General features: G+C 58.0%; 2 protein-coding genes and 1 long non-coding RNA gene across 7 annotated transcripts in view; 2 read left to right on the forward strand and 1 right to left on the reverse strand.

The window, feature by feature from the left end:
• Window positions 1-515: 515 nt before the first annotated feature.
• On the forward strand, window positions 516-2,315 carry LRRC26 (leucine rich repeat containing 26). Its single transcript, XM_049896446.1, has 2 exons — window positions 516-1,317; window positions 1,524-2,315. Exons 1-2 carry the CDS (start codon window positions 645-647, stop codon window positions 1,826-1,828), a joined length of 978 nt encoding a protein of 325 aa, XP_049752403.1. The 5' UTR covers window positions 516-644; the 3' UTR covers window positions 1,829-2,315.
• Window positions 1,960-22,560, reverse strand: part of GRIN1 (glutamate ionotropic receptor NMDA type subunit 1) — a 33,499-nt gene continuing 12,898 nt past the window's right edge. For 2 of the 5 annotated variants that reach the window (XM_049896451.1, XM_049896449.1), the window contains 15 exons: window positions 18,941-19,062; window positions 18,692-18,866; window positions 17,072-17,216; window positions 16,891-16,974; window positions 9,777-9,918; window positions 9,563-9,690; window positions 9,143-9,307; window positions 8,925-9,043; window positions 8,700-8,812; window positions 8,472-8,620; window positions 8,225-8,382; window positions 7,368-7,529; window positions 6,915-7,024; window positions 6,666-6,811; window positions 1,960-2,853 (listed from right to left, as the gene is read on the reverse strand). In XM_049896451.1, coding sequence (XP_049752408.1) covers window positions 2,785-2,853; window positions 6,666-6,811; window positions 6,915-7,024; window positions 7,368-7,529; window positions 8,225-8,382; window positions 8,472-8,620; window positions 8,700-8,812; window positions 8,925-9,043; window positions 9,143-9,307; window positions 9,563-9,690; window positions 9,777-9,918; window positions 16,891-16,974; window positions 17,072-17,216; window positions 18,692-18,866; window positions 18,941-19,062 — 1,987 coding nt within the window. In that variant the 3' untranslated portion in view covers window positions 1,960-2,784. Of the gene's footprint in view, window positions 3,221-5,213; window positions 5,325-6,665; window positions 6,812-6,914; window positions 7,025-7,367; window positions 7,530-8,224; window positions 8,383-8,471; window positions 8,621-8,699; window positions 8,813-8,924; window positions 9,044-9,142; window positions 9,308-9,562; window positions 9,691-9,776; window positions 9,919-16,890; window positions 16,975-17,071; window positions 17,217-18,691; window positions 18,867-18,940; window positions 19,063-22,560 lie in introns of all 5 variants that reach the window. The other 3 variants (XM_049896447.1, XM_049896448.1, XM_049896450.1) reach the window with 3 other exon arrangements.
• LOC126083102 (uncharacterized) lies at window positions 5,188-7,946 on the forward strand. Its single transcript, XR_007518720.1, has 3 exons — window positions 5,188-6,132; window positions 6,672-6,931; window positions 7,401-7,946. It is a non-coding gene; the product is annotated as an uncharacterized LOC126083102 (long non-coding RNA).

Here is a 22,560-nt window from a genome sequence, read left to right on the forward strand (position 1 = left end):
GCCCCACTCACACTGTCCCCAGAAGTTCCAGGAGTCTTTGGCAGGTGGACAGAACACTGACCTACCTCCTGTGGCTCCTCTGCCTCAGTGTACATCCCCACCCTGGGCCCCTACTGTGTGTTCAGCTCCCACCGATTAGGGGTTGCCATGGGCATGGGGCATCCCTCCTGAGTGCTCAGTGTGCTTCTGGGGAGAAGCTGAATGGAGGGCAAGGGGGCTGGGCCAGGCAGGGCCACTTGGGAGAGTGGGACCACTTTGCTTAGCCCCAGCAGGGCAAGACTGGGGCGATGGGCTGAGAAGCAGGGCATCCTGGGGACATCTGAGAGTTGGGTGGGCATGGGTGTGTTGGGTTCCAGCTCTCAGGGCTCAATGGGTGCCTGGTGGTGGTCTTGTCAGTGCTGTTGCCTCCTAGAGCCTAGGGAGCCCAGAGCTCTGGGACAGGTGTTTGGCAGCGCAGGCATTGGCTGTGTGCCCGGCCCCCGCCCCAGGCAGGAGCCAGTCCTGGGACAGGAACTGCCGACGCTCCAGCTGGAGAGTCCATATTTGGACAGGCGCCGCAGGGACAGGATCCGGGTACAAAAGGCTCCGAGGTCCGACGGGCTCAGGGGACGTGCAGCCCCCACCGTGGCCCCAGCGCTGCCCCCATGCGGAGCCCCTCCTTTCTCTCCTGGCCGCTGCCCTCTTTGCTGCTATTGCTGCTGCTGTCGCCGCCGTCCACCTGGGCCCAGGTGCTCCTCGCGGCTGCCCCCTTGGGGCCCAGTGGCGCCCCGACCTGCCCTGAGGAGTGTGAGTGTGCGCCGGGCGGCCAGGCCAACTGCTCGGCGCGCGCGCTACCCGCAGTGCCTGTAGGCCTGAGCTGGCGCGTGCGTGCGCTACTGCTGGACCACAACCGAGTGAGCGCGCTGCCGCCCGGCGCCTTCGCGGGCGCGGGCGCGCTGGTGCACCTAGACCTGCGCGAGAACGGGCTGCGTGCAGTGCACGCTCGCGCCTTCTGGGGCCTGGGCGCGCTGCAGCGGCTGGACCTCAGCTCCAACCAGCTGGAGGCACTGGCGCCCGGCACCTTCGCGCCACTGCGCGCGCTGCGCGTCCTCTCGCTGGCGGGCAACCGCCTGGCGCACCTGGAGCCGGCGGCTTTGGGCACGCTCCCGCTGCTGAGCGGGCTGAACCTGCAGGACAACGCGCTGGCGGCGCTCGGGCCCGGCCTGCTGGCCACCCTGCCCGCCCTCGACTCACTCCGTCTGCGCGGCAACCCCTGGGCCTGTGGTTGCGCGCTGCGCCCGCTCTGCGGTTGGCTGCGCCGGCACCCGCGTCCCCCAGGTAAGCCGTCGAGGTGAGGGCACCAGGTGAGGGTGGGAGGGGGTCGCCAGGTGAGGTGTGTGTGGGGTGCCAGGTGAAGTGTGTGGGGGTGCCAGGTGAGGCTTGAGGGGAGGTGCTGGATGAGCCATGGAGGTGGGGCGCCGAGTGAGCTGACGGGGACGCTCGAGCTAGCCCCGGCCTGTTGAGGCCCTGCCATCTGCCCACAGAGGAAGAGACCCTGTTCTGCGTGTTCCCGGGGCGCTTGACGCTCAGCCCTCTGACCGCCTTCACCGACGCCGCCTTCAGCCACTGCGCACAGCCACTAACCTTGCGGGACCTGGCTGTGATCTACGTGCTGGGGCCCTTCTCCTTCCTCGCCAGCCTGGCCACCTGCCTGGTGCTGGGTTCCGTGCTCACCGCCTGCCGCATCCGCCGCCGCGCTGCCGCCCGCCGCCCGCCCGGGAAACCACCGGACCCTAAGGCCTCCGCCCCGCCCCCGGACCCTGGGAGCCCCGCCACTGCCCAAGCCTGAGCCGGCCTCCCAGAAGCCAGGGATATTCCCACTCTGCAGGGGCATCTCCTCCCCGCACTCTAGAAACTTCCCCACCCACTCCCTTCACACCCCCTGCAGGCGTCAACAAGCAGCACAGACGGAAACTTTCGTGACATTCATTTAGGAAACACTACTGCACACACCGGGTCATGGGGGTTGCGCGCCAGGGCCCCTGGAGTGGAGGGGAGCGGTGGCTGCACACAGGCTGCACGGGGAAGGCACGCACTCAGGCGGGAGGGCTGAGCCTGTGAAAGGTGGCAGGCGGGTCCCACAGCTGGAGCAAGGGGGCGGGGGCATGGGGCAGGGCTGAGGGCAGTCCTCGGCTGTCCTGGGCTAGAGGCCGTGAGGTGTAGAGAAGCCTCGGTTTTCTAGGAGTCTGGAGGAGAACAGAGGCCACAGGGACCCCAAAAGTGCCCTGGGCCGGCTGCTGGCAGGGAGTCCGGACTGAGATGGGGAGGGGGCAGGGCGAGCCGGTGGCAGGGTCCGGGGGAGAAGGGGCATGGGTGAAGGTGCAGCGAGAAGAGGGGAGAGGCCGAGCTGAGGCTGGAGAAGAACGCAGATGCTTCAGGACAGGGTGGCCCAGCCAGCTGGGGCAGTGGGCCCTGCTGTGGCTCCAGCGGTGGCAGGGCAGGTTGCGGCTGTCTGCTCCAAGCCCCTCCATCCAGGGGCAGAGTAACCCCTCTCAACACGCTCCAGCCCCCAGGGCCCTGCCTCTGCCGGAGCGCCCTGTGGCCCTGCCCAACTGGCTCAGCCTCCGATCTGCTCTCGGTCCAGCAGGGGCCTGCCCCCCAGGCGGCGGGTGGACAGATGGACGGGACGCCCGGGGCGGGCAGTCTCTGGGGCGGGTGGGCTTCCCTCAGGCCTTCCCGAGCAGCAGGACCATCAGTGTCCTTGGCTGGGCTAACTGGGCGGGCAGGCGGGCGGCTCCGGGGGCCTCACACCACGGTGCTGACCGAGGGATCTGAGAGGTTGAGCGGGCCCGTGATATCAGTGGGATGGTACTGCTGTAAGATAGAAATACACAGACAAGGCAGCCCGTTAGCCCCGAGGCTCAGGGGCACGTGTGGGGCCAGGATGGGGACCGGCCAGCCGGCTGACCGGCAGGCGGGTGGGCGCGGCCTGGGGGAGGCTGGGGGGCACTCCTCCCCCTGACCCCATCGTGCTCCGGGGACTCTGCGTGGGCCGGGCCGCTGTCCCGTCCATCTGTCTGTCTGTCTGCGGGGGAGGGGGGCAGAGGAGGGCGGGCAGGGCGTCTCAGCTCTCCCTATGACGGGCACACATCTGCAGCTGGCCCTCCTCCCTCTCAATAGCGCGTCGCGGCAGCACTGTGTCTTTTTGGTTTTGCAAAGCGACGCGTCCACCCCCGGTGCTCTATAAATAAGAACCAACAATCAATACCTGCTGGCCCCGCTGGCCGCCAGGGACCCCAGCCAGCCCTGAGTGCCCAGTGCCACCCTGGCCCAGACCAGCCTTAGGACAGGGGCCACGGATCTCAGCAGCCAGACCGACCCCCCACCCCAAGCAGCCCCCCACCCAGCCTCCCTCTGAGGAGCCGCCCAGCCCCAGAGACAGGTTGGGAGCTGGGCTGCTCGCCCCCGCCCAGCCCCCCAGCTGGCAGTGCCCTGGCAGAGTCACCCCTTCAGGGCCGGGCCCCCAGATGCCACGTGGTGTCGGGCTGGCCCAGGGGGACTGGTCCCTGGTGCCCAGGGGGCTTGGGCGGGGAGTCCTGGGAGTGTATCCTGGGAAGGGTACCGTGAGCATCTCTGACTGAGCTGCCTGTGAGCCATCTACAGGGCCTTGTCTGCTCTGGATGGGGCCCCGGGGTGCCTTCTGAAAGCCCCCATTGCCTGCAAGATGTTTTGTGCTCCCCCTTCGGCCATCTGCTCCCAAAGTGCTGCTCCTCCTGTCTGCTGGAGACCCCTCCTCTTTCCTGGGCTGCCCCCCACCCCCACTCCACGCTCTGGCCTTGTTCCTCCCTACAGCGTAGGCCCCACCCATTTCCCACCCGGCATGGCCGTGGATGCCTCAGCCTGGGGTGGCTTTTTGTGTCTCTTGCTCCAGCACCATGGACCCTCACTCTCCACCCACTCCCCCATACCAATCCCCTCCCCGGGGCTGCCTAGGAGCCAGGTCTCACAAGTCCCTCTTTGGACACTCTGACGGCTTCCTGCTGGGACCCTGATTCCTCTGCCCCACTTCCAGTGTGCTGGGTGACCCTGCAAATCCTGCTCTGGGTTGGGGACTTCCTGTGGGTAGGAGGTCCCTGGCCATGCTCTGTGCTGGCTCCTTGGGTGGCCTCTCCCCATGTGCTGTCTGGGACTGGGGTGCCCCTAGCAAAGCCGTGTGCCCTTTGGGGGCTGTGTGGCCTGAGTGTATCAGGTGCAGGGAGAAACTGCCTTAGGCAGGAGAGCAGGGATATCAGGCTCAAAAAGGGGGAGGTCTGGCTCTGTCCAGGGACCCTGTGGGCATGGCCAGGGTCAGGAGCTGAGGCATTGGTCTCCCCAGAGGCCCTGGTCTCCCCAGAGGCCCCCCTTCCTGGGCCTCTCTCTGGGAGGCTCCCTGTCCCTCTGGGCTCTCAGACCCTCTGGGGTTGCTGCCGCTTCTGTGGGGCCCCTGCTCAGCCTGGGCCCACCCCATCCCTCCCTGAAAGCCCCCTGTGCTGGGGCCAGTCCCAAATCCAGGCCCCAGCTGTCCACCCAGAGGGACCCAGGCCCGGCCCCCAGCCCCCGGCCCACACAGAGACCACATGGAAGATGCAACACACATGGCTCTGGTGAGACAGGTGACACAGGTGTCGGGGTGGGGCCGGCGGCCAGACAGACGGACGGGATGGGACGTCACAGCCACCCCCTCTGGGGACGTCGCAGGGAAGGCGGTGGCCCCTCTAGCAGAGGCTAGATAGAGAACAGGGACAGAGCGGGTATGGCGTCTCCTCCCAGCAGGCGCGGAGCCAGGACGTGGCTGCTCTGGGTTCCAGGGGCCCAGTATGGCCCCGATAGGCAGTGACTGACTGACTGACCGACGACATGACACAGCTTCAAGATGGTGTGTGGTGGTCATGGCATGGTGGCGGGAGAGGGGCGGGCAGACCAGGGCAGAGAGACACATGGGGGGACAGGACCAAGGGGGCTCAGAGGAGAAGGAGCCAGAGAACAGCCCGAGTTGGGGGGAGGAGAGAGAGAGCCACGCCCCATGGGGTGGGCGGAAGGGTCAGCTCTGGAGAGAGAGATGGGGCAGGAGTGGGGTGGGAGTGGGGCTGGGTGGGATGACGAGGGGGAGAGCACGCCTGATGCACGGGGGACGGAGACACAGGGGCGTGGGGCGAGAAGAGTCGGAGACGTGTGACTGGGGTGTCCCCCCTTACCGTGTCTTTGGAGGACCTACGTCTCTTGAAGCTGGAAGCCAGGGTGGAGGTGATAGCCCTAAATGTGGCTTTCTTTTTAGGGTCAGGCTCTGCTCTACCACTCTTTCTATCCTAAAATGAATATGTATAAGTGATTAGATGGCTAAGGGTGTCAGCCACACCTGCCCTCGCCTGCTCCTGGGGGCCATTGCCCCGCCTGGCCAGCCGCTTGGGCCCTCACTCCTGCCTGCCTCCCTGTGCTGGACTGTCAGACTGATGGCCAGGCCCTCTCAGGCGGCCGTGTCTCCTGCCCCGGTCTCGGCCTGACCTTACTTGTGCTGGGGGCTGGGCTCAGGGGTCCTGGTTGGCTCTCTTCTCAGGAGGTCCGCCTCGCGCCCTGGTTCCTGGGCAGCCCTGGGTCTCAGGTGTCCCCAGGAGGAGGATGGTGTTGACTGGTGCCCTCCAAGGACTGGAGGCAGCACCCCTTGGGCTCCCCGCCATTCTGCGCGGAGGCCGCTGACCCCAGAGGGGGCACACACCAAGAGACAGGAAGGGGCCAAGGGGCCGAGGGGCCGAAGGCAGATGGCGAGACGGAATTGGAGGTGGACAGAGGCGGTTCCTGGGACCCGGCCTTGGCTCTGGTGACCCTTGTGCCCACTTGTGAGAGGCAGCGACCAGGTCCCCAGGGGACCTGTGGGGCCAAGAGCAACAGGGGGCAGATGGGAGGTGTGGGGCTCCAGCACCCCCACCCCCCATGGCCCTCACTGCAACACCAACAGCCGCCCAGGTTGGCAGGACCAAGGGCCCTGCTCAGGACCTGGCTCCAGAAAGGCACCCGGAGAAAGAGAAGCAATGCAGCAAACTGGAAGCCGACCACAGGGACTCTGCCTATGCTGGTCCCAGTGGCCGTGGCTGCCAGGTCCAGCCTCCCCTGCTGGCGGTAAGTTCCCACAGACACGGCCAGGGGTGCCAGGCCAGCCAGTTCATTTCTGTTGGAATCATGGAGGACAAGGACACAGCAGGGAAGGGGGCCCTGAAGGGTGCTGAGGGGGCTTGGGGCGGCGGAGGGCAAAAGGTATCTCAGATTCACGCACCACACACAAGTGGGTCCCTGTCTTACCCTGCCTCAGTTTGCCTTCCTACGGAATGGGCGCCAGGGGGCGACTCTGGAGACCAAGGGGCTGGGCAGAGGTTTGGCACGGGGTGCACAGCCTCCCTCAGTCCTGTTTTGGAGTGAGCAGCCACCTACAGGCAGCCCTCCCGCCAATACTGCCCATGAGCCCTGGGAGCACTCACCACTGCCCCTGGCCATGGCTCCCAGCTCCAGTCCTGCCCATGTGGGCTCCCGAGCTCCTGCACCTGGGGCAGGGCCAGCCGCCCAGAGCCGGAGCCAATGCCACGGCCTGCAGGGACAGAGGAGGGCCGGGCCGGGCTGGACCACGGCACCAGGCCTCAGAGGGTGGCCTGCCCTACCTGCAGGTTCTTCCTCCACACGTTCACCGCGGCAAAGGCCAGCTGCATCTGCTTCCGGCGTGCGTCCTTGTGCCGCTTGTAGGCGATCTCGATGAAGATTAGGAAAATGCCGGCCACGATGCCCCCAGCCACTAGCATGAAGACCCCTGTGCAGCCAGAACAGAGCCGTCAGCTGTTGGCCGGCAAGGGGTCCTGCTGAGCCCCACCCCCGGTGTCAGAGGATGGTGTTGAGGGGAGCGGGGAGCCCACCTGCCATGTTCTCGAAGGTGAGGGTAGCAGGGGCATTGCTTCGAGAATCACATTCCTGGTACCGCACCCAAGTCTTATCCAGGTCTTCCATGAAGCCATTCTCATGGGACCTAGGCAAACGGGGGTGGGGGGTGGTGGTGGTGAATGAGGGCCCCGGGGTGGGCGGAGCCTGCAGTGAGTGGCCTGGAGTGGAGGGGGCCTGCAGTGGGCAGACCCTTGATTCAGGTCGGGACTGGAGTGGACAATGCCTAGAGCGGGGTGGTGGGCGGGGCCCGGGGAGAATGGGGAGACGGGGCGGGGCCTGGGCGTCATCAAGAAGGCCGAGGACATAGCCCGGATGCATGCGAGAAGGGGTTGGGTGTGGCCACAGGGGCACTCAGTGGGGTCTGCCTGGGGGGGCTCCTGAGGAGGGGTGGCGGGGACAGGTGAGGGCCCGCGCCCCGGCAGACTGACTTGAGGATGGACAGGGAGACATTCTGCTTCCAGGGGCTGTCCTTGCGCATGCCGATGCCAAAGCCCGAGCGGAAGAAGAGCTCGCCCGTGGTGACCAGGTCGCACTTCTGAGAGGCCTCGAACTCCAGCACCGCAGAGTCCCAGATGAAGGCGTGCAGCTTGCTGCGGGCAGGGTGGGGGGTCAGGGTGCCCCTGCACGCTCGGCCGTCCTGCACGCCCCCATCTCCCTGCACGCCTGCAGCCCAGTTGGCCCTGCCCTACCTGGACGCCTCACACTTTTACCCTCCTGTGGCCCCCCGCGCCGTGGTCCCTGCAGCCTGGACACCCTGTCCTGGCTCTTGTAGGGCCTGGAGCCCCCCCTCCACTAGTCCCGCCCCACCACGATGCCCTCCCTCACTGTCTCGCCCCGCCCCCAGTGCCCTGCCCCTCGCCGGCCCGACAGCCACGTGCCCCCCTTACTGTCCAGCTCGGGGCTGGATGCCCGCCCCCACCGTCCCATCCCACCACATGCCGCTCCCCTCGCTGTCTTCTCACCCCGCTGCCCTGTCCTTCACGGGTACATCCCCACCTGGCGCCCCGCCCCTCACCTATCCCGCCCTCCGACGCCCCGCCCCTCTTTTCCCGCCCCGGCGTCCCGCCCCTAAGCCCCCGCCCCTCACCTGCCCCGCCCCTACGCCCCGCCCCTCACCTGCCCCGCCCCTACGCCCAGCCCCTCCTTTGCCTCTCACCTGCCCCGCCCCTCACTTTGCCCCGCCCTGCGCCCCACCCCTCAGTTGCCCCGCCCCTCACTTGCCCCGCCCAAAGCCCCGCCCCTCACCTGCCCCCGACGCCCCGCCCTCACTTGCCCCGCCCCTCACTTGTCCCGCACGGCCTGGATGGCCTCGGCTGCGCTCTCGTAGTTGTGCTTCTCCATGTGCCGGTACATGGTGCTCAGCTCCACCTGCCGCCGGAAGTAGATGTCCACCGAGCTCTGCTTCACTGTGGCGTAGATGAACTTGTCCGAGGGGTTCCTCAGCTGCAGGGCCAGAGGGCCGCTCGCATCTGCTCCCGGGGCGAGGCGACCTCCAGCCCTCGCCGCCCCCTCCCGCAGCCGCCCGGCCTCACCCGCGGGTCGTTGATGCCGGTGATGCGCTCCTCGGGCCGGTCCAGCACCAGGAAGGCCGCCAAGTTGGCGGTGTAGGAGGCCACGATGATCATGGCGAAGCCGGCCCACACCATGCCCAGGATGCGCGCCGAGAAGCTCCGGGGGGCGCCTGCGGGCAGAGGCGCGGGTCAGCGCCGGCGGGGAGGGGGGCGGCGGGACTGGGGGCGCGGGCTGGGGCGTGGCCTCACCTTCCCCGATGCCCGAGTTGAGCAGGACGCCCCAGGAGAACCACATGGCCGACGACAGGGTCAGCGCGTCCTCCTCCTCCTCCTCGCTGTTCACCTTGAACCGGCCAAAGGGGCTGCAGGACGCAGAGGGCGGGAGGGAGAGTGGGGAGAGGCAGCCTTGCGGCCCGCTCGCCCCGCTCCACCTGTCCGCACCGCGGCAGGTGCCCGGCCTGGGGCGGCACTCACCTGAACCTGTCTAGCAGGTACAGCATCACGGCCACCACGTGCACCGACAGCCCCACCAGCAGCCACAGCGTGCTCTGGAAAGGCTGCATGAACGAGTCCAGCGTGCTCCGAGGGATCTCCTGCGGGTGGCAGGCCGTCAGCACCGCGGGGCCCTCCCGTGGCCTCTCCCACCGGGCCCTCGCGCGGCCTCCCCCGCCGGGCCAGCCGGGAGGGCCCACCTTCTTGACCAGAATGGTCAGGCCCTGGTACTTGAAAGGCTTGGAGAACTCGATGTACTGCGCGCGCTCGTTGTTGATGGTCAGTGGCGCCACGATCATGTCAGCCTGCCCGCTGAGCAGCTCGCCCATCATTCCGTTCCACTCTTTCTTGTTGCTGTTGTTCACCTGGAAGGTGGCAGAGCCGGCGGGGACGCTGACAGTGTAGGGACCGCCTCCCGTAGCGGCTCCGCCCTGGCTCAGACACTGCCCCGCCCATCGTACCACAGACTCCGCCCACTTCAGGTCCCACCCTGGCTCATAGGCCCTGCCCATCCACCGCAGGTACCAGCCACTCCAGGCTCGCAGGCCCCGACCCCTGACCCTGCCTGGAGCACCACGACCTCAGCATCTGCGCGCGTTGGTGAGCCCCGTGCTGCGTACCCGCTCCTGCGTGCCGAACTTGCCGTCGGCCACCAGGTGGACCTCGTAGGTGAAGTTCATGGTCCGCGCCAGCTTGATGAGCAGGTCGATGCAGAAGCCGTAGCAGCACTGAGGCACCGTGTGGCGGGCTGAGGGGTGGGAGGCGGTAACTGCTGGGCTCCTGGCTGCCCCATCGCTGCCCGCCCCGTGCCCCCACCCCCCCCCACGCACTCACGGCTGCCCGGCGACGTGTCATTGGGCCCGGTGCAGATCACCTTCTTGACGGGGTCACCGTTGACCGTGAACTCCTCCTTGCACGTTCCATCACTCAGCGTGGGCTTGACGTACACGAAGGGCTCCTGGTGGATCGTGACGATCTGGGAGCGGGCGGATGGGGGGGGGATCAGCCTTGACCACTGGCCCCTCAGCTTTCAGCTTCCCCCAGTGCCGTGTCCCCCAATGGCCACTGCTGGCTTGGCCCCCTCTCCAGCCTCCTTGTCCACCGTGAGCATCCCCAGGAGCTGGGGATCCCCTGCCGCTGTCCACACAACCCTTGACTCTTCATCAGATGGCTTCAGCTTTCTGGGTGCTCACACCCTCTGGAGACACTATCCCCTTCTCTTGGCCACTTTCCTTTCAGGCTTGGCTTAGACGCCACTCTCTCCATCAGGGGAGCTTGCCCGACATCCAGTTTGCACTGGACACATTCTCTGACTTCTCAGAGAAACTCTCTGATCCAGCCCGGAGCTATGAGGCTGGGCATGTCCACAGATGTCCACCCAGAGCTGGCACAGAGCCTGTGACCCTCAGGGGTCCAACTCTGTCTCTTCTCCAGGCCTCCTCCTCTCAGCCTCCCCAGTGGCTCAGCAGGCACTGGCCTGGTCTATCTGGTCTTTGGCCATCATTTTTCTTCCCTTCCTCTATCCCTTTTAATGTTGCCCTTTCAGGCATCTCGTCCTGGACCTGCCTCTTAAATCCCGGGGCTCCTTGGTCTGTGCTTGTGACCTCTTGCTCCTCCCTGTCCTTCTGGGGGCAGAGGGAAGATATTGGAGCTGAGTGTGCACAGTGAGCAGGAGGTGACAGGTGGGTGGTGCTGTGCAGGAGAGCAGGACCAGGACCAGGAAAGGCAGGGAGGTGCAAAGGGGGGTGAGCAGACCCTTGGGGGACCCTGGGTGTCTTGGGGAGAGTGAGGCTGAAGGCATGGGCACATGCGGTATGGCTTTGATCCATGGTGGAGTGGGATCCCTAGATGGAGCTGATTTGCTCTTTAAACTTTTCTTGTGATTTTTCATAATGAAATGTTTGTGCTTTAAAAAATCAGTGTGTAAAGAATGTCTGCCTTAATAACAAAGTTTCTTAAGAAAATGTCCTGCACCCCACTTTGATGAGTGGCGTCTGGGGTCTTAAAAGCTAGTGAGCAGCCATCTAAGATGCATCAATTGGTCCCAACCCACCTGGAGCAAAGGTGAATGAATAACACCAAAGACAAGAAAAATATTAGCCTGAGAGACAAAAAGGGCCACATAAACCAGAGACTCCATCAGCCTGAGACCAGAAGAACTAGATGGTGCCTGGCTACCACCAATGACCGCCCTGACAGGGAACACAACAGAGAGTCCCTGATGGAGCAGGAGAAAAGTGGGGTGCAGGACTCAAATTCATGTAAAAAGACCAGACTTAATGGTCTGACTGAGACTAGAGGAACCCCAGAAGACATAGCCCCCAGACTCCCTGTTAACCCAGAACTAAAAGCCATTCCCAAAGCCAACTCTTCAGACAAAGACTAAACTGGACTATAAGACATAAAATGATGCTCGTGAAGAGTGTGCTTCTTAGTTCATGTAAATACACAAGACTAAATGGGCAGCTCCTGTCTGGAGGCAAGATGACAAGGCAGAAAGGGATGGGAGCTGGTTGAATAGACACAGGAAATATGGGGCGGAAAGGGGGAGTGTGCCGTCACATTATAGGGATAGCAAGTGGGGTCACATAACACTGTGCATATAAATTTTTGTATGAGAAACTAACTTGAGCTGTAAACTTTCACCCAAAACACAATTAAAAAAAAAAAAAAAGAATGTCTGCCTTGAGCATTATGCTCTTTTAAGATCTAGCTAAAACCCATTGCGCTGCTGTTGAGTCCATTCCGACTCATAGCAAACCTATAGATAGGAGAGAGTAGAACTGCTCCACAGGGTTTCCAATGAGCAGCTGGTGGATTCAAACTGCTGAACCTTTTAGTTAGCAGCCCATCTCTTAACTACTGCACTATCAGGGGGCCTTGGTGGCACAGTGGTTAAGTGTTATGCTGCTAACCAAAAAGTTGTGAGTATGAATCCACCAACCACATCTTGGAAATCCTATGGGGCATTTCTACTCTGTCTTAAACAGTCGCTATGAGTCGGGATCGACTTGACAGCAATGGGGTTTTAAGATCTATCTATATGAGGGGACTTTCATTTGCTGATGTGGCACAACTTAAAATGAGAAGAAACAGCTGCAAACCTCATTAATAACTGGAGTGTGGAATGTATGAAGTATAAATCTAGGAAAATTGGAAATCATCAAAAATGAAATGGAATGTATAAACATCGACATCCTAGGCATTAGTGAGCTGAAATGGGCTGGTATCGGCTATTTTGAATAGGACAGTCATATGTTCTACTATCCAGGAATGACAACTTGAAGAGGAATGGCATTGCATTCATTGTCAAAAAGAACATTTCAAGATCTATCTTGAAGTACAATGCTGTCAGTGATGGGATAATATCCATACACTTATAAGGAAGACCAATTAATACCATTATTATTCAGATTCATGCACCACCCACTAAGGCCAAAGATGAAAAAATTGAAGATTTTTACCAACTTCTGCAGTCTGAAATTGATTAAACATATGATCAGGATGCATTGATAATTACTGGTGATTGGAATCCAAAAGTTGGAAACAAAGAAGGATTGGTAGTTGGAAAATATGCCTTGGTGATGGACATGATGCGAGAGATCACATGATAGAATTTTGCAAGACCTACGACTTCATTGCAAATACCTTTTTTCAACAACGTAAACAGCCACTATACACATGGACCTTACCAGATGGAATACACAGGAATCAAATCAACTACACCTGTGCAAAGAGATGATGGAAAAGCTCAACATCATCAGTCAGAACAAGGCCGGGGCCAACTGTGGAAAACACCATCAATTGCTCATATGCAAGTTCAAGTTGAAGCTGAAGGAAATTAGAACAAGTCCACGAGAGCCAAAGTATGACCTTGAGTATATCCCACCTGAATTTAGAGATCATCTTCAAAATAAATTTGGCTCATTGAACATTTGTGGGAAGACATCAAGACATCATACATGAAGAAAGCAAAAGGCCATTAAAAAGACAGGATATAAAGAAAAAAACAAAATGATGTCAAAAGAGACTCTGAAACTTGCTCTTGAACATAGAGTACCTAAAGCAAATGGAAGAAATGATGAAGAACTGAACAGAAGATTTGAAAGGGCAGCTCGAGAAGACAAAGTATTATAATGACATGTGCAAAGAGCTGGAGTTAGAAAAACAAAAGGGAAGAACATACTCGGCGTTTCTCAAGCTGAAAGAACTGAAGAAAACATTCAAACCTCAAGGTGCAACAGTGAAGGATTCTATGGGCAAAATACTGAATGACACAAAAAGCATCAAAAGAAGATGGCAGGAACACACAGAGTCGCTATACCGAAAAGAATTGGTGGATATTCAGCCATTTCAGGAGGTAACATGTGATCAAGAACCGATGTTGCTGAAGGAAGAAGTCCAGGCTGCTCTGAAAGCATTGGTGAAAAACAGGGTTCCAGGAACTGACAGAAAACCAGATGTTTGAACAAAGAGATGCAGTGCTGGGAGCACTCACTTATCTATGTCAAGAAATTTGGAAGACAGCTTCCTGGCCAACTGACTGGAAGAGATCCATATTTATGCCTATTCCCGAGAAAGGTGATCCAACCGAATTCAGAAATTATTGAACAATATCATTAATATTACACGGAAGTAAAATTTTGCTGAAGATCATTCAAAAGCTGCTGCAGCAGTATATCAACAGGGAACTTCCAGAAATTCAGGCCGGATTCAGAAAAAGATGTAGAACCAGGGATAACATTGCTGATGTCAGTTGGATGCTGGTTGAAAGCAGAGGATACCAGAAGGATGTTTACCTGTGTTTTATTGACTATGGAAAGGCATTCAGGTGTGTGGGTCATAATAAATTAGGGACAACATTGTGAAGAATGGGAACTCCAGAACACTTTATGGTGCTCATGAGGAACCTGTACATAGATCAAGAGGCACCCGTTCAAACAGAACAAGGGGATATTGTGTGGTTTAAAGTCAGGAAAGGTGTGCGTCAGGGTTGTATCTTTTCACCATACTTACTCAATTTGTATGTTGGGCACATAATCTGAGAAGCTGGACTATATGAAGAAGAACTCGGCATCAGGATTGGAGGAAGTCTCATTAAAAACCTGCACTATGCAGATGACACAACCTTGCTTGTTGAAAGTTAAGAGGACTTCTTTGAAGGCCAGAGAAGCAGGGATGGGGGCTGAACCATGGTTTTGGGGACATCTAGGTCAATTGGCATAATAAAATCTATTAAGAAAACGTTCTGCATCCCACTTTGGAGAGTGGCATCTGGGGTCTTAAATGCTAGCAAGCGGCCATCTAAGATGCACCAATTGGTCTCAACCCACCTGGAGCAAAGGAGAAAGAAGAATACCACAGACACAAGGTAATTAACAGCCCAAGAGACAGAAAGGGCCACATAAACCAGAGACCACACAAGCCTGAGACTAGCAGAACTAGATGGTGCCAGGCTACAACTGATGACTCCTTTGACAGGGAACACAACAGAGAATCCCTGATGGAGCTGGAGAACAGCGGGATGCAGACCTCAAATTCTCATAAGAAGACCAGACTTAATGGTCTGACTGAGACTGGAGGGACTCCAGAGGTTATGGCCCCCAGACCCTCTGTTAGCCCAAGACTGGAACCATTCCCGAAGCCAACTCTTTATACAGGGATTAGACTGGCCTATAAGACAGAAAATGGTACTGGTGAAGAGTAAGCTTCTTGGCTCACGTAGACACATGAGACTATGTGGGCAACTCCTGTCTGCAGGCGAGATGAGAAGGTGGAGGGGGACAGAGGCTGGTTGCATGAACACAGGGAAGACAGGGTGGAGAGGGGTGTGCTGTCACATTAAGGGGAGAGCAGCTAGGGTTACATAGCAGGGTATGTATAAGTTTTTGTATGAGACTGACTTGATTTGTAAACTTTCACTTAAAGCACAATAAAAAAAAAAAAGAAAGTGAGGGGGACTTAAAGCACTTACTGATGAAGATCAAAGACCACAGCCTTCAGTATGCATAAAGAAAACAAAAATCCTCATAACTGGACCAATAAGTCACATTATGATAAACAAGGAAGCTACTGAAGTTGTCAAGGACTTCATTTTACCTGGATCCACAATCAACGCCCATGGTAGCAGCAGTCAGGAAATCAAAGGACACATTGCATTGGGCAAATCTGCTGCAAGAGGCCTCTTTAAAATGTTAAAAAGCAAAGATGTAATCTTAAAGACTAAGGTGTGCCTGACCCAAGCCATAGTGTTTTCAATCACCTCACATGCATGCGAAAGCTGGGCAATGAATAAGAAAGACCGAAAAAGAAGAATTGACACCTTTGAATTACGGTGTTGGCGAAGGATACTGAATATACCATAAACTGCCAAAAGAACGAACAAATCTGTCTTGGAAGAAGTATGGCCAGCATGCTCCTTAGAAGCTCCTTAGAAGCATAGTAGACCATTGTCTCATTCAAAATGGCCAATGCCAGTCCATTTCAGCTCACTAATGCCTAGGATGTCGATGTTTGTGTGTTCCATTTCATTTTTGATGATTTCCAATTTTCCTAGATTCATACTTCATACATTCCACATTATGATTATTAATGGATGTCTGCAGCTGTTTCTTCTCATTTTGAGGCATGCCACATCAGCAAAGGAAGGTCCCGAAAGCTTGATTCCATCCACATCATTAAGGTCGACTCTACTTTGTTCGAATCCGCCAGGCGCTTCTTGGAAACTCTGTGGGGCAGTTCTACTCCGTCCTATAGGGTTGCTATGAGTCAGAATCGACTCGAGGGCACTGGGTCTGAGTTTTTTGCTTCGAGGAGGCAGCTCTTCCCCAGTTGTATTTTGAGTGCCTTCCACCCTGAGGGGCTCATCTTCTGGCACTATATCAGACAGTGTTCCACTGCTATTCATAAGGTTTTCACTGGCTAATGCTTTTCAGAAGCAGACCACCCGGTCCTTCTTCCTAGTCTGTCTTAGTCTGGAAACTCAGCTGAAACCTGTCCACCATGGGTGACTCTGCTGGTATTTGAATACTGGTGGCAAAGCTTCCAGCATCACAGCAACACACAAGCCCCCACAGACAGACCCCTGGATGTCAGCATTTTGGCTGTTAACTGCAGACTGTTCAGTATGAGGTGTCTGAGCTGCAGGGAGGTGCACCATGTTGGCAGAGGGGAAGGGTACCTGGCCTGCAGCCAAATGTTGACCAGAAGGGTCGAGGGTGGTGCCCAGTGGGCAGGCTGCTGAGGCGGTGTCCTGGGTGGGAGGTCATGGGGGCTGGCCCAGGCTGCAGGGGTAGGCCCAGAAGTGAACAAGAGAATTTTGAGCATGTGGGGACAGCAAGGAAGGTCGGTTAGGCACATTGCATTGAAGGTCCTTGCCTTTGGTGGTCTAAGATACTGGCCTGATGTGGTATGGGTCAGCATGGGGCATGCCCTGGGAGGACAGACATGGTCCAGGGATGAGCCCAAAGAATCCTTCATATATGAGTCAGGTTAAGGGAGAGAGGCTGTGAGGGAGAAGACCAGTGGCGAGGGGGCTCCCAGAGACCCAGGGATAGCTGAGAAGAGAATGGGTGCCTCAGGGGGTGGTGCAGACAGGACAGCTTGACCAGTTGTGTTGGGAGGCCATGAAGGCTGCAGAGGGCTGTGCGGGGAGTGGCATCTCCAGCACTCTGGACAGACAGCCTGCAGCAGGGCCCAGAGTGACCAGCTGCCTGTCCCTTTGTCTCCTCATTAGCCCCTCCCCTGGGCAGTCCTGTTCTGCACTGCTTCCCAAAGGGGCAATCTCCTCCTTCAGCCTACCTTCCCTGCTCCCTCAGAGGTGCCAGGTGTGCACCAGAGGGACCAGGTGTGGGCTGGCCCCTTCCTGGTTCCTTCACTTGGCTTTTGGCCTGAGGTGCTGGACTGGGTGTCCAGGACGGAGGTGCAGGGCAGGGCAGTGGGGCCCCACCTTTAACCTGGTCGACATCTGGTACCCTCGAGGCTTCTCCGTCTCTCCCCCTGGCCAGATGATCTTCCTGTCATTGGGGATGACCTGGGGGTGGGAGTATGAGATGGAGGGTGGCCGCGCAGGGGTCTTGGCCCCAGGACCCTAAGGCCCCAGCCCCCACCCCCTCATGACCCCCACCTACGTGGGTGCCGTTGTAGACGCCCACTTGTACCAGCTTGCGGTTCTGCAGATTCATGATGCTGTAGTTGGCGAACTTCCGGTCCCCGTCCTCATTGAACTCCACACGGCCGGTCACCCCGTCTGCGTACTTTGAAGACATCAGCACCCTGGGGCCAGGGAGATTGATCAGGGACCCTCCCTCTTCCCGCCCTCCTCCTGCACCAGAGCCTCATGCCGTCTGATGGACGAGTGGTCCGCACACCTGCCAGACAGAAGGGCAGTAGCAGCTCGTGGGGGCTGAGGGGTCCTGGGCGCAAGAGGGGCCAGGGCTTTCCATGGATCAGGACCTTCCAGCCTCACAGTGGCATCCTCAGTTTACAGATGAGCAGGTAGAATCCCACATCACCCAGCCAGCAAGTGAAGGAGGCAGGGTCGGCCACGTTCCTGACCACCAGGCCTCCTGCCTCACTGTGTGTGTCCGTGTGTATGTGTGTGTGTTGCTCCGGTGGGGCCATGCTGGTGTGCCTGTGCGCATATGTGGCACCAGGTGAGGTGCCCAGTCATGTCATCTGTGCTCCCCTGTGCATGTGTGTGTGTGCCCCGTGCCACTCTGAGTCTGTGTGCACACGTGGGGCTGAGTCTGCACATCTCTGTGCACGTGTGTGCACATATGTGCTTGTATGTTGCCTCCATCCACACTGTGTGGACACCTATATAGGCACCATGGGTTGGCCTCTGGTCACGCACAGTGTTTGCTCCTCCGTGGTGGGGGGGGCCTGCCCTACCTAGGTGTCCTGGAGCTGTGGGTGCTAGGAGCTGACCCCTTCTTGCTCCAGTGTGGCCCTGCCTCTATGGTTCAGTGCTGCCTCTGAGTCTTTGCCTCACCTCCTGGGTCCTGGAAGCTCCAGGCCCCACCTCCAATAAGAGCCTCCTTCCACGGGGCGCCGGCCATGACCGGGACTGGGGGGTAGTCTCGGGTGGTCTGCAGTGGCAGTCTTAACTTGTGACAGTCAGGTGCTGGTGTCAGAGTCAGAGTGTCACAGTGGAGATGGAGATGGTGGGGAGGTGAGGGGGGTAGGAAAAAGATGGGGGTGGAGGCAAATGGGGGAGGGAGTGAGGGGACCGAGAAGAGAGGCGGAGGGAGAGGAGGGAGGTGTAAGGGTGCGGGGGTGGTGGTGAGGCAGATGGAGGAGGTGGAGGGGTGTGGGGGGAAGGGGTAGGGGAGGTGGTGGATACGGGAGGAGGTGGAGAGGAGAGGGAAGTGTTGGAAGGTGGTGGAGGAGGTACGTGTGGAGGGAGGTAGGAAAGGCTGAGGGCGCTATCTGTACAGCAAGCTGAGCTGGACCTGCTGCCGAGCCCCTGCCCACCCTAGCAGCAGGGTCCCGCCCACCCTTGAAGTAGGGTCCACCCACCCAGGCAGCAGGGTCCCGCCCACCCAGGCAGCAGGGTCCCGCCCACCCTGGCAGCAGGGTCCCGCCCTCCCTGGCAGTGTGCCCCCGCCCACCCTGGCATCAGGGTCCCGTCCACCCTGGCAGCAGAGCCCCGCCCACCCTGGCAGCGTGGCCCCGCCTTCCCTGGCAGCAGGGTCCCGCCCACCCTGGCAGCAGGGTCCCGCCCTCCCTGGCAGCAGGGTCCTGCCCACCTCTTGAAGAGTGGCCCGGTCTTCCAGATGTTGGTGTTGCCCACGCAGCCCCGCGGCGGGTCGGTGATGTTCTCCTTCTCCAGGAGCTCGTGCACGGCCTGCGCCACCACGCCCACGGCGTCGCTGATGTGCGCTGACTCGTTTTTGCCGTTGATGAGCTGCAGCCCGATGATGCCTGGGGGAGCGCCCGCTTAGAAGGCCGAGCTGCCTCTCCCTCCCCGCGGGCACCCCGAGAGCCCCGGGACTCACCGTCTGGTGCGTAGCGCAGGGCGTTCCCCGAGATCTCGCGTTCGCCCACCAGCCACACGTACCCCGAGCCCGTCATGTTCAGCATCGCGGCTGCACGGTACACGGTGGCAGCATCGTCCTCGCTGTGGGCAGACCGGGGTGACGGCCCGGACTCCAGGCCTCCCCACCGCAGGCCCAGAGGCCCTTTGTTCCCTGGGTCCTCCTCTCGTGGAGCACCATCAGAGCCCTAAGTGCCTGGGCCCGGAGACCCCACTGAGGTGACAGGTCACAGCCAACACCCCTGAGCCCCCCCACCACATTTGGGCCCAGAGACCCCACAGAGGTGACAGGCCCAGTTCTCCCCTCCCCAGTACCTGAGCTCTCCACCAGCCTGGGCCTTAAGACCCCCCAAGAAGTGTCGGCCCAGGCCCCCTCCCCCAGCTTCCCAGGCCTGCCTTGCTAGCCCCCTGCCCTTGGGCTGCGACCTGGCCTATAGGAAGGACTTCCTGTTGGGCTCCCTGACTGCCCAGCCTCCCTCACCCTCAGGAGGCCCCACCCAGGTGACCTGGGGTGGGGATGGATCATTACTGATCACTCACTCACTCACCAGTACCAGGCCCTGCTCTAAACGCTTTACGTGGGTCATCTTAATTAACTCTGAGACATCCCTAGGAGGCAAGTATTAGTACTACTCCTGTGCCAGGAGAGGAAGCTGAGACACATAGGGGCACTCAGGGCATGCAAGTGGTGCTAACTGGCAGAGGCAGGCCTGTGTCTGGACAGCCCACCCCGAGCCCTTGTCCTGCCACCTCCTGGACCAGTCCCACCTCCCTCTAGACCTCCACGTCCAAAGCTTGAAAGGAGGGCAGGGGCTGTCCAGGTTGCTGATATGTGGGTGGAACCCAGTGCTGGGGAGCTGCACTGAGCATTGCAGCAAGAGCCCACCAGTGAGGGGGCAAGGGGCCACTCACCATCTGGAGCCTGACAAGCACCTATACACCTCCCACCACCCATGCTGGGACTACCACCAGGACCTGAGAGGCTTTTCTTCTCCCAGACACTCAGGGTGTCCCCGTGGGGGAGTCCATGATTAGGTGATGAAACAGGGGACCCAGTCCCCTGGGACTGAGGTCTCCCTGGTCGCAACAAGGACCCCGGGGTCTGAGCAGGACTGTGGGGGCCACAGCGGGTCCTGGCCCCCCAGCTGCCACACCCTTCCCTGCAGGGTCTGACTTAGGTCACACCTTGAGCTTTGCTCCCCCAGTGCATGGGCAGTGGGGTGCAAGAGGGTGGACAGTTGTCCCAAGAGCTGGGCTATTTTTACAATGGCCAACCCTGGAAACCAAGGGCCCTCAGCCACCTGGAGGTCTGCTCCCCATTTTTTCATTTTCTCAAGGACTAGGCAGTAGTAGTTTTATTGATTATGCAAGGGCATCCAACTGTGTGGATTATAACAAATTATGGATAACGTTGAGAAGAATGGGAATTCCAGAACACTTAATTGTGCTGATGTGGAACCTGAACATAGATCAAGAGGCAGTCGTTCAAACAAAACAAGGGCATATTGAGTGGTTAAAATCAGAAAAGGCGTGCATCAGGTTTGTATCCTTTCACCATACCTATTCAATCTGTATGCTGAGCAAATAATCCGAGAAGCTGGACTATATGAAGAAGAACTGGGAGTCAGGATTGGAGGAAGACTCATTAACAACCTGCAATATGCAAATGACACAACCTTGCTTGCTGAAAGTGAAGAGGACTCAAAGCACTTACTGATGAAGATCAAAGACTACGACCTTCAGTATGAATTACACCTCAACATAAAGAAAACAAAAATCTTCACAACTGGACCAACCAATAAGCAACATCATAGTAAATGATGAAAATATTGGAGTTATCAAGAATTTTATTTTACTTGGGTCCACAATCAATGCCCACGGAAGCAGAAGTCAAGAAATTAAACAACATACTGCCTTGGCCAAATCTGCTACAAAAGACCTCTTTAAAGCGTTAAAAAGCAGAGATGTCACTTTGAGGACCAAAGTGTGCCTGACCCAAACCATGGTGTTTTCAGTCACCTCATATGCATGTGAAAGCTGAACAATGACTAAGGAAGACTGAAGAAGAATTGATGTCTTTGAATTATGGTGTGGACAAACAATGTTGAATATACCTTGGGCTACCAGAAGAATGAACAAATTTGTCTTTGAAGAAGTACAGCCAGAATTCTCCTTAGAAGTTGGGATGGTGAGACTTTGTCTCACTTCCTTTAGACATGTTATCAGGAGGGCTCAGTAGCTGGAGAAAGACATCATGCTTGGTAGAGTAGAACCCAAAAGGTAAAGTAGAGGGCCAAAAAAAAAGAAGACTCTCAATGAGACTGATCGACACAGTGCTTGCAACAATGGGCTCAGACATAGCAATGATTGTAAGGATGGTGAAGGACTGGGCAGTGTTCTGTTCTGTTGTACATAGTTCATTATGAGTTGGAACTGACTTGATGGCACCTAGCAACAACAGGCAGTAAAGATGTGCAAACCATCCTTGTTTGCTCTAATGAGAATGCTTGAAGAACTAGATGGTGCCCGGCTACAACCGATGACTGCCCCGACAGGGAACACAACAGAGAACCCCTGAGGGAGCAGGAGAGCAGTGGGATGCAGACCTCAAATTCTTGTAAAAAGACCAGACTTAATGGTCTGACTGAGACTAGAAGGACCCCAGAGGTCATGGTCCCCAGGCCTTCTGTTAGCCCAGGACAGGAACCATTCCCAATGCCAATTCTTCAGACAGGGATTGGACTGGACTATGGGATAGAAATTGATACTGGTGAAGAGTGAGCTTCTTGGCTCAAGTAGACACATGAGACTATGTGGGCAGCTTCTGTTTGGAGGGGAGATGAGTGGGCAGAGGGGGTCAGTAGCTGGACGAATGGACACAAAAAGAGAGAGTGGAGGGAAGGAGTGTGCTGTCTCATTAGGGGGAGAGCACCTAGGAGTATATAGCAAGGTGTATATAAATTTTTATTATATATGAATTTTTGTATGAGAGACTGACTTGATTTGTAAACTTTCACTTAAAACACAATAAAAATTAAAAAAAAAAAAAGAATGCTCTTGGTGGACATAAGCAGCAGAAAGTTGAGGTACTTCTGGCCAGTGCCACACTGCTGACCCTGGTGTGCCCACCGTCAACAGTGCCGGCCAAGACCTGGCAGAGAATCACACCTCCTCCACAAAGTCTGGGCTGTGGCCTCGGGGGGAAATTGGCTAGGTGGAGTCACAACCACGCCACACAGGAGGCAGCTTTGATCACTGCAACAGCTATCGATGAAAACCCCATCAGTCAGACCTCATCATCCTGTTTTATGGAAACAATAGGTCCCAGTAAAGACAATTTCAGTAGAATAAAAATTAAGAGTTTGGAAATGAATTCTTTGCACTGTATAGAAAACTGGTGAGGGATAAAGACTGTACGTGTGGTGTGTACACGGTCCATGTGCACATGTGTTGTGTGTGTGCATCTGTCTCTCGTGAGTGTGTCCCTTTCCCTGGGCTGATCTTTTCCTTGGAGCCAAGCCTGGCAAGCCTGTCCTGGGTGAATGAAGCCCGGTGCCTGCAGAGCAGGGACTCATTGGCTGG

The sequence above is a fragment of the Elephas maximus genome, chromosome 9 (genome assembly GCF_024166365.1).
Source record: "Elephas maximus indicus isolate mEleMax1 chromosome 9, mEleMax1 primary haplotype, whole genome shotgun sequence".
Classification (NCBI taxonomy): Eukaryota; Metazoa; Chordata; class Mammalia; order Proboscidea; family Elephantidae; genus Elephas; species Elephas maximus.

Coding starts and splice junctions, on each gene's coding strand:
- LRRC26 (XM_049896446.1), top strand. CDS start 645: ATGCGGAGCCCCTCCTTTCTCTCCTGGCCGCTGCCCTCTTTGCTGCTA. Junction 1,318..1,523: donor CCGGCACCCGCGTCCCCCAG/GTAAGCCGTCGA, acceptor ATCTGCCCACAG/AGGAAGAGACCCTGTTCTGC.